The sequence below is a fragment of the Macaca nemestrina genome, chromosome 19, assembly GCF_043159975.1.
Source record: "Macaca nemestrina isolate mMacNem1 chromosome 19, mMacNem.hap1, whole genome shotgun sequence".
In the NCBI taxonomy this organism is placed as follows: Eukaryota; Metazoa; Chordata; class Mammalia; order Primates; family Cercopithecidae; genus Macaca; species Macaca nemestrina.
The window spans coordinates 44,927,880-44,942,065 of NC_092143.1; the positions used below are offsets into that span (position 1 = coordinate 44,927,880).

At 55.9% G+C, this 14,186-nt stretch overlaps 3 protein-coding genes and 1 pseudogene across 5 annotated transcripts in view; 3 read left to right on the forward strand and 1 right to left on the reverse strand.

Annotated features, from left to right (window-relative positions):
* LOC105489360 (katanin catalytic subunit A1 like 2) overlaps positions 1-14,186 on the reverse strand; it is a 277,022-nt gene that overhangs the window by 223,925 nt on the left and 38,911 nt on the right. The gene's annotated exons all lie outside the window — the stretch shown is intronic.
* LOC139360151 (elongin-A3-like) lies at positions 1,221-3,092 on the forward strand. Its single transcript, XM_071085867.1, has 2 exons — positions 1,221-2,760; positions 2,929-3,092. The coding sequence occupies exons 1-2, from the start codon at positions 1,221-1,223 to the stop codon at positions 3,045-3,047; spliced, it is 1,659 nt and encodes a 552-aa protein (XP_070941968.1). The 3' UTR covers positions 3,048-3,092.
* LOC139360152 (elongin-A3-like) lies at positions 7,610-9,496 on the forward strand. Its single transcript, XM_071085868.1, has 2 exons — positions 7,610-9,136; positions 9,314-9,496. Exons 1-2 carry the CDS (start codon positions 7,610-7,612, stop codon positions 9,449-9,451), a joined length of 1,665 nt encoding a protein of 554 aa, XP_070941969.1. The 3' UTR covers positions 9,452-9,496.
* LOC105499774 (elongin-A3-like) lies at positions 10,651-12,712 on the forward strand (annotated as a pseudogene).

Genomic DNA, 14,186 nt, shown 5'->3' on the forward strand with positions numbered 1-14,186 from the left:
CTTTCTGGAGGGCCAAACCGTGATCACATCTGCTCACTAGGAGAGCGCTTTCAGAAAGTCGGCCGCCAAAGCTGGAGCGAGAACAGTCCTCACCAGAGAGTTCTTCTCCACCACGACAATGTTCCTGCTCATGCCTTTCACCCAACAAGGGCAGCTGGGCAAGACTTGCCGCGGGAAATCATGAGGCGTCCACCTTACAGTCCTGATTTGGCGCCTGCTGACTTCTTTTTGTTTCCTAGACTTAGAAAATCTGTAAAAAGCGCCCAGTTTTCTTCAGTTAACGATGGAAAAAAGATTTCATGGAAATCGTCACATTCCCAGGACCCTGGGGGTTTTAGAGGGATGGGCTAGAGGGCGGGGAAAAGACACTGCTTCCAAAAGCGCATTGAACTTGATGGAGCCGATGTTGAGAAGTAAAATACACCTTTTTCATTTTTCTCTCTTAATCCCACTTTTCTACGAATGTTGGCAAGTCCCCTCACGCCACGTCAATCCTAGGTAAAGGGTTGTTATCCTCTGTGGGTTCTTCTTTCTACCATTTTGTCTTGCGGTGTTGTCATTTTCGGTTTTACTCGCAAGAAGATTCAGTCATGTGTCTTTTGGAATCCACAGACGTGGAACCTGCGAACACGGAGGGCCAACGGTAGAACTCAGTGGGGTGTGTCCAGGCTGAAATTAACCTAAACAACTTGTGGGGCACAGCAGGCCACCTGACGTGGACCGTCCTGATTGGCCGCATTTTGCTGACGCAATGATTACGTATCGGGGCGGGGTAGCCCAGGGGCCAAGGGCGGTCAGGGCTTCAGCCCTGGGTGGGCCTGGGGCTGGCTATATAAGGCCGGGCTCTGGCACGGGAGCTCCACTCGGCCTTGGACGGCGCACCGCAGAGGTCACTCCAGGCTGTGGCTCCACATCCCGAGGACCAGAAGCGGGCCTGCTCAGCTGTCTGCAAGGACCGGCGCTCCAGACCAAGTGGCCGGCTGCACCGAGGACTGAGCTTGCTCCAGGTTGCCGTGACTCCACGCCCGAGGCCTGCGGTCTGCGAGGACCAGCGCCCCAGAACCAGTGGCCCGCTGCTCCGAGGACCGAGCTCCCTCCAGGCTGCGACTCCACATCCCGAACCGGGCAGCGAGGACCCGCGACCCCAGACTTCGTGTCCTGCCGCCCCCAGGACAGAGCCGCGACCGCCGGGACAGCCAGGCCTGCACAGCTCTGCTGAGATGGCGGCAGGCTCCACTACGCTGCACGCAGTGGAGAAGCTGCAGGTGCGGCTGGCCACTAAGACGGACCCGAAAAAGCTAGAGAAATATTTGCAGAAACTCTCCGCCTTGCCCATGACGGCAGACATCCTGGCGGAGACTGGAATCAGAAAGACGGTGAAGCGCCTGCGGAAGCACCAGCACGTGGGCGACTTTGCCAGAGACTTAGCGGCCCGGTGGAAGAAGCTGGTGCTTGTGGACCCAAACACCGGGCCTGATGCACAGGACCCCGAGGAGAGCGCTTCCCGAAAGCGCTATGGGGAGGCTCTTCAGGACCAGGAAAAGGCCTGGGGCTTCCCAGAGAACGGGACGGTCCCCAGGAGCCCACCTGACAGTCCTGAGCACAGACGGACAGCACACAGAACACCTCCGGGGCTCCGGAGACCTCACCGAAGGTCTCCCAGTCGCGAGCACAGAGCCCAGAGAAAGCGCCCCAGAAGGGCCCCAGCTGATTCAGGCCCCCATCGGGCCCCTCCATTGCACACCGCTCCCCTCCCGACGCCCGAGGGCCCTGAGCCGGCTGTGCCCGGGAAGCAACCCGGAAGAGGCCACGCTCACGCCGCTCAGGGCGGGCCTCCGCTGGGTCAGGGCTGCCAGGGCCAACCCCAGGGGGAAGCGCTTGTGAGCCACAGCAAGGGGCACAAATCGTCCCGCTGGGCTTCCGCGCAGAAATTGCCTCCTGTCCAGGAAAGCCAGTCAGAGAGGCTGCAGGTGGCCGGCGCTGATTCCGCGGGGCCGAAAACGGTGCCCAGCCATGCCTTGTCAGAGCTCTGGGACCCCTCAGCGGCCTGGATGCAGGCCAACTACGATCTACTTTCCGCTTTTGAGGCCATGACCTCCCAGGAAAAGCCAGAAGCACTCTCCGCACCAACGTTCCAGGAGGAAGCCGCCTTCACTGGACACAGAGTGAATGCAAAGATGCAGGTGTACTCGGGCTCCAGGCCTGCCTGCCAGCCCCAGGTGCTGACGCTGCGCCAGCAGTGCATCCGGGGGCTTAGACACAATCCGGACGCCCTCGGCGACGTGGGAGGGGTCCCCTACTCGGTTCTTGAACCCCTTCCGGAAGGGTGGAAGCCTGATCAGCTGTATCGCAGAGAGGAATACAATCACGCACTCGCTGGGGACACAGATGAATTATGGAGGATTCATTGTCTCCAGGACTTCAAGGAAGAAAAGCCACAGGAGCACGAGTCTTGGCGGGAGCTGTATCTGCGGCTTCGGGACTCCCGAGAGCAGCGGCTGCGAGCAGTCACCACGAAAATCCGATCTGCACGTGAAAACAAACCCATCCGCCGACAGACAAAGATGATCTGTTTCAACTCTGGGGCCAAGACGCCTTATGATGCTTCAAGGAGGCAAGAGAAGTCTGCAGGAGCCGCTGACCCCGAAGAGGGAGAGATCAAGCCAGCCCCCAAAGCCGCGGGCAGCAGCCACGTTCCCTCCAGCCGGGGCGGCGTGGGCGGTGGCGATAGGGGCGGTGGCGGCCTGGTGGGCGGCGGGGACGGCGGCCACGGCGGCAGCAGTGGCAGCAGCAGCACGAGCAGCAGCAGCAGCAGCAGCAGCAGCAGCAGCAGCAGCAGCACGAGCAGCAGCAGCACGAGCAGCAGCAGCAGCAGCAGCAGCAGCGTCCTTCACCGGCTCCCTGAGAAGAGGGCCAACCCCTGCCTGAGCAGCAGCAATGAGCGCCCGGCGCCCGCCGCCAAAACCCGGAAACCGGCTGCCAAGAAAGTGGCCCCGCTGATGGCCAAGGCAATTCGAGACTACAAGAGGAGATTCTCCCGAAGATAAACTCAGGACTTGCCTTAGGGTTAAAATCTGGGGGGAGGAGGAACAATGCAAAGTCAATGCGGGTTGGGGAAAGAAACTTCCAGTGGACACCAGAACCTTTGGCTTGGTGCAAAGTTGAGCCTCTGCATTCTGCAGGTGTCAAGTGCTGGCCCTGTGATTTTGCCTCCCACACCCAGCCACTGCCTCCCTGCTTGGAGGCCACCTCAGAATTCAGAAGATGGGAACGCATTCGGGTCAACTCTACTTTGGCTGTTCACTGATCGTTTTTTGTTTTTTGTTGTTTTGAGACGGAGTCTCGCTCTGTCGCCCAGGCTGGAGTACAGTGGTGCCGTCTCAGCTCACTGCAAGCTCTGCCTCCCGGGTTCACGCCATTCCCCTGCCTCAGCCTCCCCGTAGCTGGGACTACAGGCGTGCACCACCACGCCCCGCGAAGTTTTTGTATTTTTTAGTAGAGACGGGGTTTCACCGTGTGAGCCAGGATGGTCTCGATCTCCTGACCTCGTGATCCGCCCGCCTCGGCCTCCCAAGGTGCTGGGATTACAGGCGTGAGCCAGCGCGCCCGGCCACTGATCTTTTTCTAATTAACGACCTAGTTGCAATCATAAACTAGGTACCACATGTGAGATTTCCGTTTTTCCTTTCTTTTGAAATCAGCGAGTACATGAGGACTTCTTAGACACAAACTCTCAATCTGTTAGTTGGCACTGATAACTGCCACTCCATAAAATGTTTTGTGGTTGTCGTTGCTGTTGTTTTGTTTTAAAGAAACGGCCGGGCATGATCCTGTAATCGTGAGCCATCCTCCTTTGGGAGGCCGAGGAGGGCAGATGGCTTGAGCCCACAGGGTGGAGACCAGCCTGGGCCAAATGGAGAAACCCCGTCTCCACAAATGATACCACAATTAGCCTGGCGTGGTGGCACGGCCCCTGTGGTCCTCTGGTCCCAGCTTCTTAAAGGACTGAGGTGGCAGGATTGACTGAGCTGGGCGAGCGGAGGTTGCCGTGACCTTTCCTCATTCCACTGCACTCCAGCCTGGGTGACAGAACCAGAGCACGTCTCAAAGAAAACCGCTATTTCTTTGAAGAAAGGAACTATCGGATTTCATGAATAAATGCTAATAACTGGTACGATGGCGAAGTCAAAATAGTTTCACTAAGCACCGCATACAATCATTCCCAATCTTTTCACCCAGAGCCCCTATGAAAGGTTGGCGACACCTTAACCAGCTTATTGAGGTTCTGAATCAAGAAGTCTAAAGCTGCCAATCAGACTTTCTAATTACCATGAGATGACCAGGTTAACAACCTCGAGTTCACCTCATAGGAGCTTCTGCAAGCTTCGGGGAAGGTTTGCATTCCAACTCAGGGCATTTCTTGGCCTCACGCGGGCTGGTAATCACAGGTCCGCGTGCCAGATATGACACACGCGAGCGCACACACACGCACACACGCACACACGCCCCCCCCCACACACACACACACAGACCCCCTTGCGTATATCTCATTCTTATGGGTGTACCAATAGTGAGGGGCAGAGAGAAAGACACAAAGACCTAAGCCGCAAGGCAAAACCGAGCAAGGGCAGTCCAAGAGATCAAAGTCCTGTGCCCTGGGCTGTCAGCAGAATGGGTGCTGGGAAGCTAGCTTCTGGAAGCAGGCACCTGAGTGGATGCAGGTGCAAGTGAGAAGAGGCCTTCAAGCCTGAAGGACACGTATGGAGACAGGACAGGGAGCCACAGAGACACTGCCCTTAAGGAAGACAGAAAAGCATTCGTTCCGGGGAAGGGGACATGATCCAATCAGCGACGGTGTAAAACTCAGACAAGTCCGGGCACGGTGACCCACGCCTGTAATCCCATCGCTTTGGGAGGTCGGGGCCAGCGGGTCACCTGAGGTCAGGAGTTGGAGACCAGCCTGACCAATATGAGGAAATCCCGTCTCTACTAAAAATACCAAACGCGCTCAGGCTTGCCGGCGAGCGCCTGTAATCCCAGCTACTCAGGAGGCTGAGACAGGAGAATCACTTGAACCCGGGAGGCGGAGTCTGCAGTGAGCCCAGATCCCACCATTGCACTCCAGCCTGGACAACAAAAGCAAAACTCCGTCTCAAAATTAAAAACAAAAACTCGGAAAAGCTCCCCCAGCAAGGGCCGGAGACAATGCCAGTCTCTATTTCTCGACAGCAATTCAAGAGAGAATCTCAGGCGGCCTGCAAACCTCACAAGACAGCAGAACATCCTCCCCAAGGCGGAGAAGCCACATGCTCTTTCTGGAGGTGGAGTAGCCACCGATCACCCTGCAGCCCCTCCCCACTCCCACCGAGAAACCCCAGTCCCTCGCAATCAAATCCACTGGCAACAACCTTTCTTCCTGGAAAACGTTTCCCCTGCCAAGATGGAAAACAAACATGATACAAGCAAATACAACTCAAAACACAAGGAAACAATTGGAGCAAGTTCTAGCCCCTCGTAGCTCCTCGATGCCCCCACAATCACGCTACTGCTGAAAACAGCGGCCGCACCCACTAAACTCATTCATGACTGGAGACCGTGACAAACCGTAGCAGATCACTGCTCCCACCGCGACACTCGCTCTCAAAAAGACACAAAGGAAACAAACCCCACACAAACTATAAACCTACCCCAAACAGAATTCAGAATCCACCGAAGGATCCTGCTGGTATATTACTACACTGACCCAGGGTAGTTCAATTCCCTTCCGACCTATTTACAAACTAATCCTCATTCTGGGAGCTCTGGAAGCCTTGCCAGTATTGCGCTGGGGTCCTCTTCGTGAGGGAGCTGGAAGACTGGAAACACGGCAAGCACATTTCCCTCTTTCTCTACATACCACGGAGGGGTAACACACACACACACACACACACACACACACACACACACACACACTCTCACACACACACAGAGAGAGAGAGAGAGACAGAAAAGTCATGTGAGAATTTAAAAAGTAAGCCAAACCGCCATGGACAGCAGAAACAATAGCTGACATCATAGACATTTCAAATGGTTCTGTTTGCCTCATTCTGACTGAAAGATTAGAGTGGAATTCGGCTGCCCAAACCGTGGCACCAACATCACCTGCAGGCCAGAGCAAGCCTTTCTGAGGAGATTTTAAACAGCCGGTGGGAGCAAGATCCTGAAGCGTTTCTTCCAAGACTGCTAACAGGAGATGAAACGTGGCTCTGCCGGCAGGATCCTGAAGACCAAGCACGAGGCCGTGGCTACCAAGAGGTGGCAGCGCTCCATTCAAAGCCACAGAGGAGCAGTCAAGAGCAGAGGTCATGGCCACCGTTTGGGGGGGATGCCAGAGGGATTCGGCTGGTTGACTTTCTGGAGGGCCAAACCGTGATCACATCTGCTCACTAGGAGAGCGCTTTCAGAAAGTCGGCCGCCAAAGCTGGAGCGAGAACAGTCCTCACCAGAGAGTTCTTCTCCACCACGACAATGTTCCTGCTCATGCCTTTCACCCAACAAGGGCAGCTGGGCAAGACTTGCCGCGGGAAATCATGAGGCGTCCACCTTACAGTCCTGATTTGGCGCCTGCTGACTTCTTTTTGTTTCCTAGACTTAGAAAATCTGTAAAAAGCGCCCAGTTTTCTTCAGTTAACGATGGAAAAAAGATTTCATGGAAATCGTCACATTCCCAGGACCCTGGGGGTTTTAGAGGGATGGGCTAGAGGGCGGGGAAAAGACACTGCTTCCAAAAGCGCATTGAACTTGATGGAGCCGATGTTGAGAAGTAAAATACACCTTTTTCATTTTTCTCTCTTAATCCCACTTTTCTACGAATGTTGGCAAGTCCCCTCACGCCACGTCAATCCTAGGTAAAGGGTTGTTATCCTCTGTGGGTTCTTCTTTCTACCATTTTGTCTTGCGGTGTTGTCATTTTCGGTTTTACTCGCAAGAAGATTCAGTCATGTGTCTTTTGGAATCCACAGACGTGGAACCTGCGAACACGGAGGGCCAACGGTAGAACTCAGTGGGGTGTGTCCAGGCTGAAATTAACCTAAACAACTTGTGGGGCACAGCAGGCCACCTGACGTGGACCGTCCTGATTGGCCGCATTTTGCTGACGCAATGATTACGTATCGGGGCGGGGTAGCCCAGGGGCCAAGGGCGGTCAGGGCTTCAGCCCTGGGTGGGCCTGGGGCTGGCTATATAAGGCCGGGCTCTGGCACGGGAGCTCCACTCGGCCTTGGACGGCGCACCGCAGAGGTCACTCCAGGCTGTGGCTCCACATCCCGAGGACCAGAAGCGGGCCTGCTCAGCTGTCTGCAAGGACCGGCGCTCCAGACCAAGTGGCCGGCTGCACCGAGGACTGAGCTTGCTCCAGGTTGCCGTGACTCCACGCCCGAGGCCTGCGGTCTGCGAGGACCAGCGCCCCAGAACCAGTGGCCCGCTGCTCCGAGGACCGAGCTCCCTCCAGGCTGCGACTCCACATCCCGAACCGGGCAGCGAGGACCCGCGACCCCAGACTTCGTGTCCTGCCGCCCCCAGGACAGAGCCGCGACCGCCGGGACAGCCAGGCCTGCACAGCTCTGCTGAGATGGCGGCAGGCTCCACTACGCTGCACGCAGTGGAGAAGCTGCAGGTGCGGCTGGCCACTAAGACGGACCCGAAAAAGCTAGAGAAATATTTGCAGAAACTCTCCGCCTTGCCCATGACGGCAGACATCCTGGCGGAGACTGGAATCAGAAAGACGGTGAAGCGCCTGCGGAAGCACCAGCACGTGGGCGACTTTGCCAGAGACTTAGCGGCCCGGTGGAAGAAGCTGGTGCTTGTGGACCCAAACACCGGGCCTGATGCACAGGACCCCGAGGAGAGCGCTTCCCGAAAGCGCTATGGGGAGGCTCTTCAGGACCAGGAAAAGGCCTGGGGCTTCCCAGAGAACGGGACGGTCCCCAGGAGCCCACCTGACAGTCCTGAGCACAGACGGACAGCACACAGAACACCTCCGGGGCTCCGGAGACCTCACCGAAGGTCTCCCAGTCGCGAGCACAGAGCCCAGAGAAAGCGCCCCAGAAGGGCCCCAGCTGATTCAGGCCCCCATCGGGCCCCTCCATTGCACACCGCTCCCCTCCCGACGCCCGAGGGCCCTGAGCCGGCTGTGCCCGGGAAGCAACCCGGAAGAGGCCACGCTCACGCCGCTCAGGGCGGGCCTCCGCTGGGTCAGGGCTGCCAGGGCCAACCCCAGGGGGAAGCGCTTGTGAGCCACAGCAAGGGGCACAAATCGTCCCGCTGGGCTTCCGCGCAGAAATTGCCTCCTGTCCAGGAAAGCCAGTCAGAGAGGCTGCAGGTGGCCGGCGCTGATTCCGCGGGGCCGAAAACGGTGCCCAGCCATGCCTTGTCAGAGCTCTGGGACCCCTCAGCGGCCTGGATGCAGGCCAACTACGATCTACTTTCCGCTTTTGAGGCCATGACCTCCCAGGAAAAGCCAGAAGCACTCTCCGCACCAACGTTCCAGGAGGAAGCCGCCTTCACTGGACACAGAGTGAATGCAAAGATGCAGGTGTACTCGGGCTCCAGGCCTGCCTGCCAGCCCCAGGTGCTGACGCTGCGCCAGCAGTGCATCCGGGGGCTTAGACACAATCCGGACGCCCTCGGCGACGTGGGAGGGGTCCCCTACTCGGTTCTTGAACCCCTTCCGGAAGGGTGGACGCCTGATCAGCTGTATCGCAGAGAGAAATACAATCACGCACTCGCTGGGGACACAGATGAATTATGGAGGATTCATTGTCTCCAGGACTTCAAGGAAGAAAAGCCACAGGAGCACGAGTCTTGGCGGGAGCTGTATCTGCGGCTTCGGGACTCCCGAGAGCAGCGGCTGCGAGCAGTCACCACGAAAATCCGATCTGCACTTGAAAACAAACCCATCCGCCGACAGACAAAGATGATCTGTTTCAACTCTGGGGCCAAGACGCCTTATGATGCTTCAAGGAGGCAAGAGAAGTCTGCAGGAGCCGCTGACCCCGAAGAGGGAGAGATCAAGCCAGCCCCCAAAGCCGCGGGCAGCAGCCACGTTCCCTCCAGCCGGGGCAGCGTGGGCGGTGGCGATAGGGGCGGTGGCGGCCTGGTGGGCGGCGGGGACGGCGGCCACGGCGGCAGCAGTGGCAGCAGCAGCACGAGCAGCAGCAGCAGCAGCAGCAGCAGCAGCAGCAGCAGCAGCACGAGCAGCAGCAGCACGAGCAGCAGCAGCACGAGCAGCAGCAGCAGCAGCAGCAGCAGCGTCCTTCACCGGCTCCCTGAGAAGAGGGCCAACCCCTGCCTGAGCAGCAGCAATGAGCGCCCGGCGCCCGCCGCCAAAACCCGGAAACCGGCTGCCAAGAAAGTGGCCCCGCTGATGGCCAAGGCAATTCGAGACTACAAGAGGAGATTCTCCCGAAGATAAACTCAGGACTTGCCTTAGGGTTAAAATCTGGGGGGAGGAGGAACAATGCAAAGTCAATGCGGGTTGGGGAAAGAAACTTCCAGTGGACACCAGAACCTTTGGCTTGGTGCAAAGTTGAGCCTCTGCATTCTGCAGGTGTCAAGTGCTGGCCCTGTGATTTTGCCTCCCACACCCAGCCACTGCCTCCCTGCTTGGAGGCCACCTCAGAATTCAGAAGATGGGAACGCATTCGGGTCAACTCTACTTTGGCTGTTCACTGATCGTTTTTTGTTTTTTGTTGTTTTGAGACGGAGTCTCGCTCTGTCGCCCAGGCTGGAGTACAGTGGTGCCGTCTCAGCTCACTGCAAGCTCTGCCTCCCGGGTTCACGCCATTCCCCTGCCTCAGCCTCCCCGTAGCTGGGACTACAGGCGTGCACCACCACGCCCCGCGAAGTTTTTGTATTTTTTAGTAGAGACGGGGTTTCACCGTGTGAGCCAGGATGGTCTCGATCTCCTGACCTCGTGATCCGCCCGCCTCGGCCTCCCAAGGTGCTGGGATTACAGGCGTGAGCCAGCGCGCCCGGCCACTGATCTTTTTCTAATTAACGACCTAGTTGCAATCATAAACTAGGTACCACATGTGAGATTTCCGTTTTTCCTTTCTTTTGAAATCAGCGAGTACATGAGGACTTCTTAGACACAAACTCTCAATCTGTTAGTTGGCACTGATAACTGCCACTCCATAAAATGTTTTGTGGTTGTCGTTGCTGTTGTTTTGTTTTAAAGAAACGGCCGGGCATGATCCTGTAATCGTGAGCCATCCTCCTTTGGGAGGCCGAGGAGGGCAGATGGCTTGAGCCCACAGGGTGGAGACCAGCCTGGGCCAAATGGAGAAACCCCGTCTCCACAAATGATACCACAATTAGCCTGGCGTGGTGGCATGGCCCCTGTGGTCCTCTGGTCCCAGCTTCTTAAAGGACTGAGGTGGCAGGATTGACTGAGCTGGGCGAGCGGAGGTTGCCGTGACCTTTCCTCATTCCACTGCACTCCAGCCTGGGTGACAGAACCAGAGCACGTCTCAAAGAAAACCGCTATTTCTTTGAAGAAAGGAACTATCGGATTTCATGAATAAATGCTAATAACTGGTACGATGGCGAAGTCAAAATAGTTTCACTAAGCACCGCATACAATCATTCCCAATCTTTTCACCCAGAGCCCCTATGAAAGGTTGGCGACACCTTAACCAGCTTATTGAGGTTCTGAATCAAGAAGTCTAAAGCTGCCAATCAGACTTTCTAATTACCATGAGATGACCAGGTTAACAACCTCGAGTTCACCTCATAGGAGCTTCTGCAAGCTTCGGGGAAGGTTTGCATTCCAACTCAGGGCATTTCTTGGCCTCACGCGGGCTGGTAATCACAGGTCCCCGTGCCAGATATGACACACGCGAGCGCACACACACGCACACACGCACCCACGCCCCCCACACACGCTGCACGCAGTGGAGAAGCTGCAGGTGCGGCTGGCCACTAAGACGGACCCGAAAAAGCTAGAGAAATATTTGCAGAAACTCTCCGCCTTGCCCATGACGGCAGACATCCTGGCGGAGACTGGAATCAGAAAGACGGTGAAGCGCCTGCGGAAGCACCAGCACGTGGGCGACTTTGCCAGAGACTTAGCGGCCCGGTGGAAGAAGCTGGTGCTTGTGGACCCAAACACCGGGCCTGATGCACAGGACCCCGAGGAGCGCGCTTCCCGAAAGCGCTATGGGGAGGCTCTTCAGGACCAGGAAAAGGCCTGGGGCTTCCCAGAGAACGGGACGGTCCCCAGGAGCCCACCTGACAGTCCTGAGCACAGACGGACAGCACACAGAACACCTCCGGGGCTCCGGAGACCTCACCGAAGGTCTCCCAGTCGCGAGCACAGAGCCCAGAGAAAGCGCCCCAGAAGGGCCCCAGCTGATTCAGGCCCCCATCGGGCCCCTCCATTGCACACCGCTCCCCTCCCGACGCCCGAGGGCCCTGAGCCGGCTGTGCCCGGGAAGCAACCCGGAAGAGGCCATGCTCACGCCGCTCAGGGCGAGCCTCCGCTGGGTCAGGGCTGCCAGGACCAACCCCAGGGGGAAGCCCTTGTGAGCCACAGCAAGGGGCACAAATCGTCCCGCTGGGCTTCCGCGCAGAAATTGCCTCCTGTCCAGGAAAGCCAGTCAGAGAGGCTGCAGGTGGCCGGCGCTGATTCCGCGGGGCCGAAAACGGTGCCCAGCCATGCCTTGTCAGAGCTCTGGGACCCCTCAGCGGCCTGGATGCAGGCTAACTACGATCTACTTTCCGCTTTTGAGGCCATGACCTCCCAGGAAAAGCCAGAAGCACTCTTCGCACCAACGTTCCAGAGGAAGCCGCCTTCACTGGACACAGAGTGAATGCAAAGATGCAGGTGTACTCGGGCTCCAGGCCTGCCTGCCAGCCCCAGGTGCTGACGCTGCGCCAGCAGTGCATCCGGGGGCTTAGACACAATCCGGACGCCCTCGGCGACGTGGGAGGGGTCCCCTACTCGGTTCTTGAACCCCTTCCGGAAGGGTGGACGCCTGATCAGCTGTATCGCAGAGAGAAATACAATCACGCACTCGCTGGGGACACAGATGAATTATGGAGGACTCATTGTCTCCAGGACTTCAAGGAAGAAAAGCCACAGGAACACGAGTCTTGGCGGGAGCTGTATCTGCGGCTTCGGGACTCCCGAGAGCAGCGGCTGCGAGCAGTCACCACGAAAATCCGATCTGCACGTGAAAACAAACCCATCCGCCGACAGACAAAGATGATCTGTTTCAACTCTGGGGCCAAGACGCCTTATGATGCTTCAAGGAGGCAAGAGAAGTCTGCAGGAGCCGCTGACCCCGAAGAGGGAGACATCAAGCCAGCCCCCAAGCTCGCAGGAAGCAGCCACGTTCCCTCTAGCCGGGGTTGTGTGGGCCGTGGTGATAGGGGCGGTGTCAGCCTGAGGGGTCGGCCCTCAGTGGTAGTGGCAGTAGCAGCACGAGCAGCAGGAGCAGCAGAGTCCTTCACCGGGTCCATGAGAAGAGGACCAACCGCTGCCTGAGCAGCAGCAATGAGCTCAGGCGCCCGCTAAAACCCAGAAACGGGCTGCCAAGAAAGTGGCCCCACTGATGGCCAAGGCAATTCCAGACTACAAGAGGAGATTGTCCCAACGATCAACTCAGGACTTGCCTTAGGGATAAAATCTGTGGGGAGGAGGACCAGTGCATAGTCAATGTACGTTGGGGAACGAAACTTCCAGTGGACACCAGAACCTTTGGCTTGGTGCAAAGTTGAGCCTCTGCATTCTGCAGGTGTCAAGTGCTGGCCCTGTGATTTTGCTTCCCACACCCAGCCACTGCCTCCCTGCTTGGAGGCCACCTCAGAATTCGGAAGATTGGAAAACATTTGGATCAACTCTTGTTTGGTTGTTCACTGATGGTTTTTTAAATAACGCCCTAGTTGCAATCATAAATAAGGTATAGGATGTGAGATTCCCTTTTTTTCTTTCTTTTGAAATCATGGAGTACATAAGGACTTCTTAGACACAAACTGTCAATCTGTTAGCTGACACTGATAACTGCGACTCCTTAAAATGTTTGTGGTTGTGTTTGCTGTTGTTTTGTTTTAAAGAAAGGGCTGGGCATGATCCTGTGATCGTGAGCCATCCTCCTTCGGTAGGCCGAGGAGAGCAGATCGCTCAAATCCAGGAGGTGGAGACGAGCCTGGGCTAAATGGAGAAACCCCATCTCCACAAATGATACCAAAATTAGCCTGGCGTGGTGGCACAGTCCTTGTGGTCCCAGCTTCTTAATGGGCTGAGCCAAAAACCTATTTACTCAGCTTGCTGAAAACTTTGTCAGCAGCCTATGCATTTCCTCATGTTATGTTTTTGGAAGGACTAACATAAGAGGCTAGTAGAGTTAGGAAGCAAAATGTTCACGCCTCAAGATAACTTTATCTCTTTTCCCCAACAGTCTCCCACAATTTCAATTGTCTAGCTCTTAAAAACTTCTAGTTTTGGGAACCAAACCCTCATATACGTGCTCAATCGGATCATGTGGTTTCAGGCTGTCTTAAAAATAATCACTAATAAACCTGGCCCAGGTTCGACTCTTTTTGCCTAGCAGAAAGCCCAAGTAAAAAAATGCCATGTATCAAAATAGACTTGCATTGGACTATTTGCTCTCAGTTGAATAAGGGGTCTGTGGAAAATACAACTTAACCAATTGCTGTCTGAAAATAGATGATAAAGGACAAGGACAGGTGGTCATAATATAATCAGGGACATGCTAAAGTTGGCACACGTGTCTGTTCAGGTTTGGCACAGGTTTAATCGTAAGTCTTTATTTGAAAAATGGTTTCCAGCTATGGGAGAATTGAAAACCCTCACTGTAAGTTTATTGCTAGTAATAAGAACTTGCTTGCTGCTCCCTTGTGTTTTACCCTTGCTCCTACAAATGATAAAAGCTTTTGTTGCTACTTTGGTTCCTCAGAAAACTTCAACACTAGTGTATTACATGAATCACTATCACTGTGTCTTGCAGAGACACTGAAAAAGTGAAGATGAAAGTGAGAACTCCCCCTAATAAGTGAGAGTCTCAAAGGGGGGAAATGAGGTAGGAGACCACCACTTCTCCCGCTTCCCCCACCCCCCAGCCTTGCCTAGTTTATAAGAGGTGAAGAAAGGAAGAAAGCAAAAAGTTAAAAAGAAACAAAAATCA

Bases quoted from the DNA above. Each gene is read 5' to 3' on its own strand.
- LOC139360151 (XM_071085867.1), top strand. From the start codon at position 1,221: ATGGCGGCAGGCTCCACTACGCTGCACGCAGTGGAGAAGCTGCAGGTG. The intron at 2,761-2,928 runs ACGGCGGCCACG...ACCCCTGCCTGA, and splicing joins CGGCCTGGTGGGCGGCGGGG to GCAGCAGCAATGAGCGCCCG.
- LOC139360152 (XM_071085868.1), top strand. From the start codon at position 7,610: ATGGCGGCAGGCTCCACTACGCTGCACGCAGTGGAGAAGCTGCAGGTG. The intron at 9,137-9,313 runs GTGGGCGGCGGG...CTCCCTGAGAAG, and splicing joins ATAGGGGCGGTGGCGGCCTG to AGGGCCAACCCCTGCCTGAG.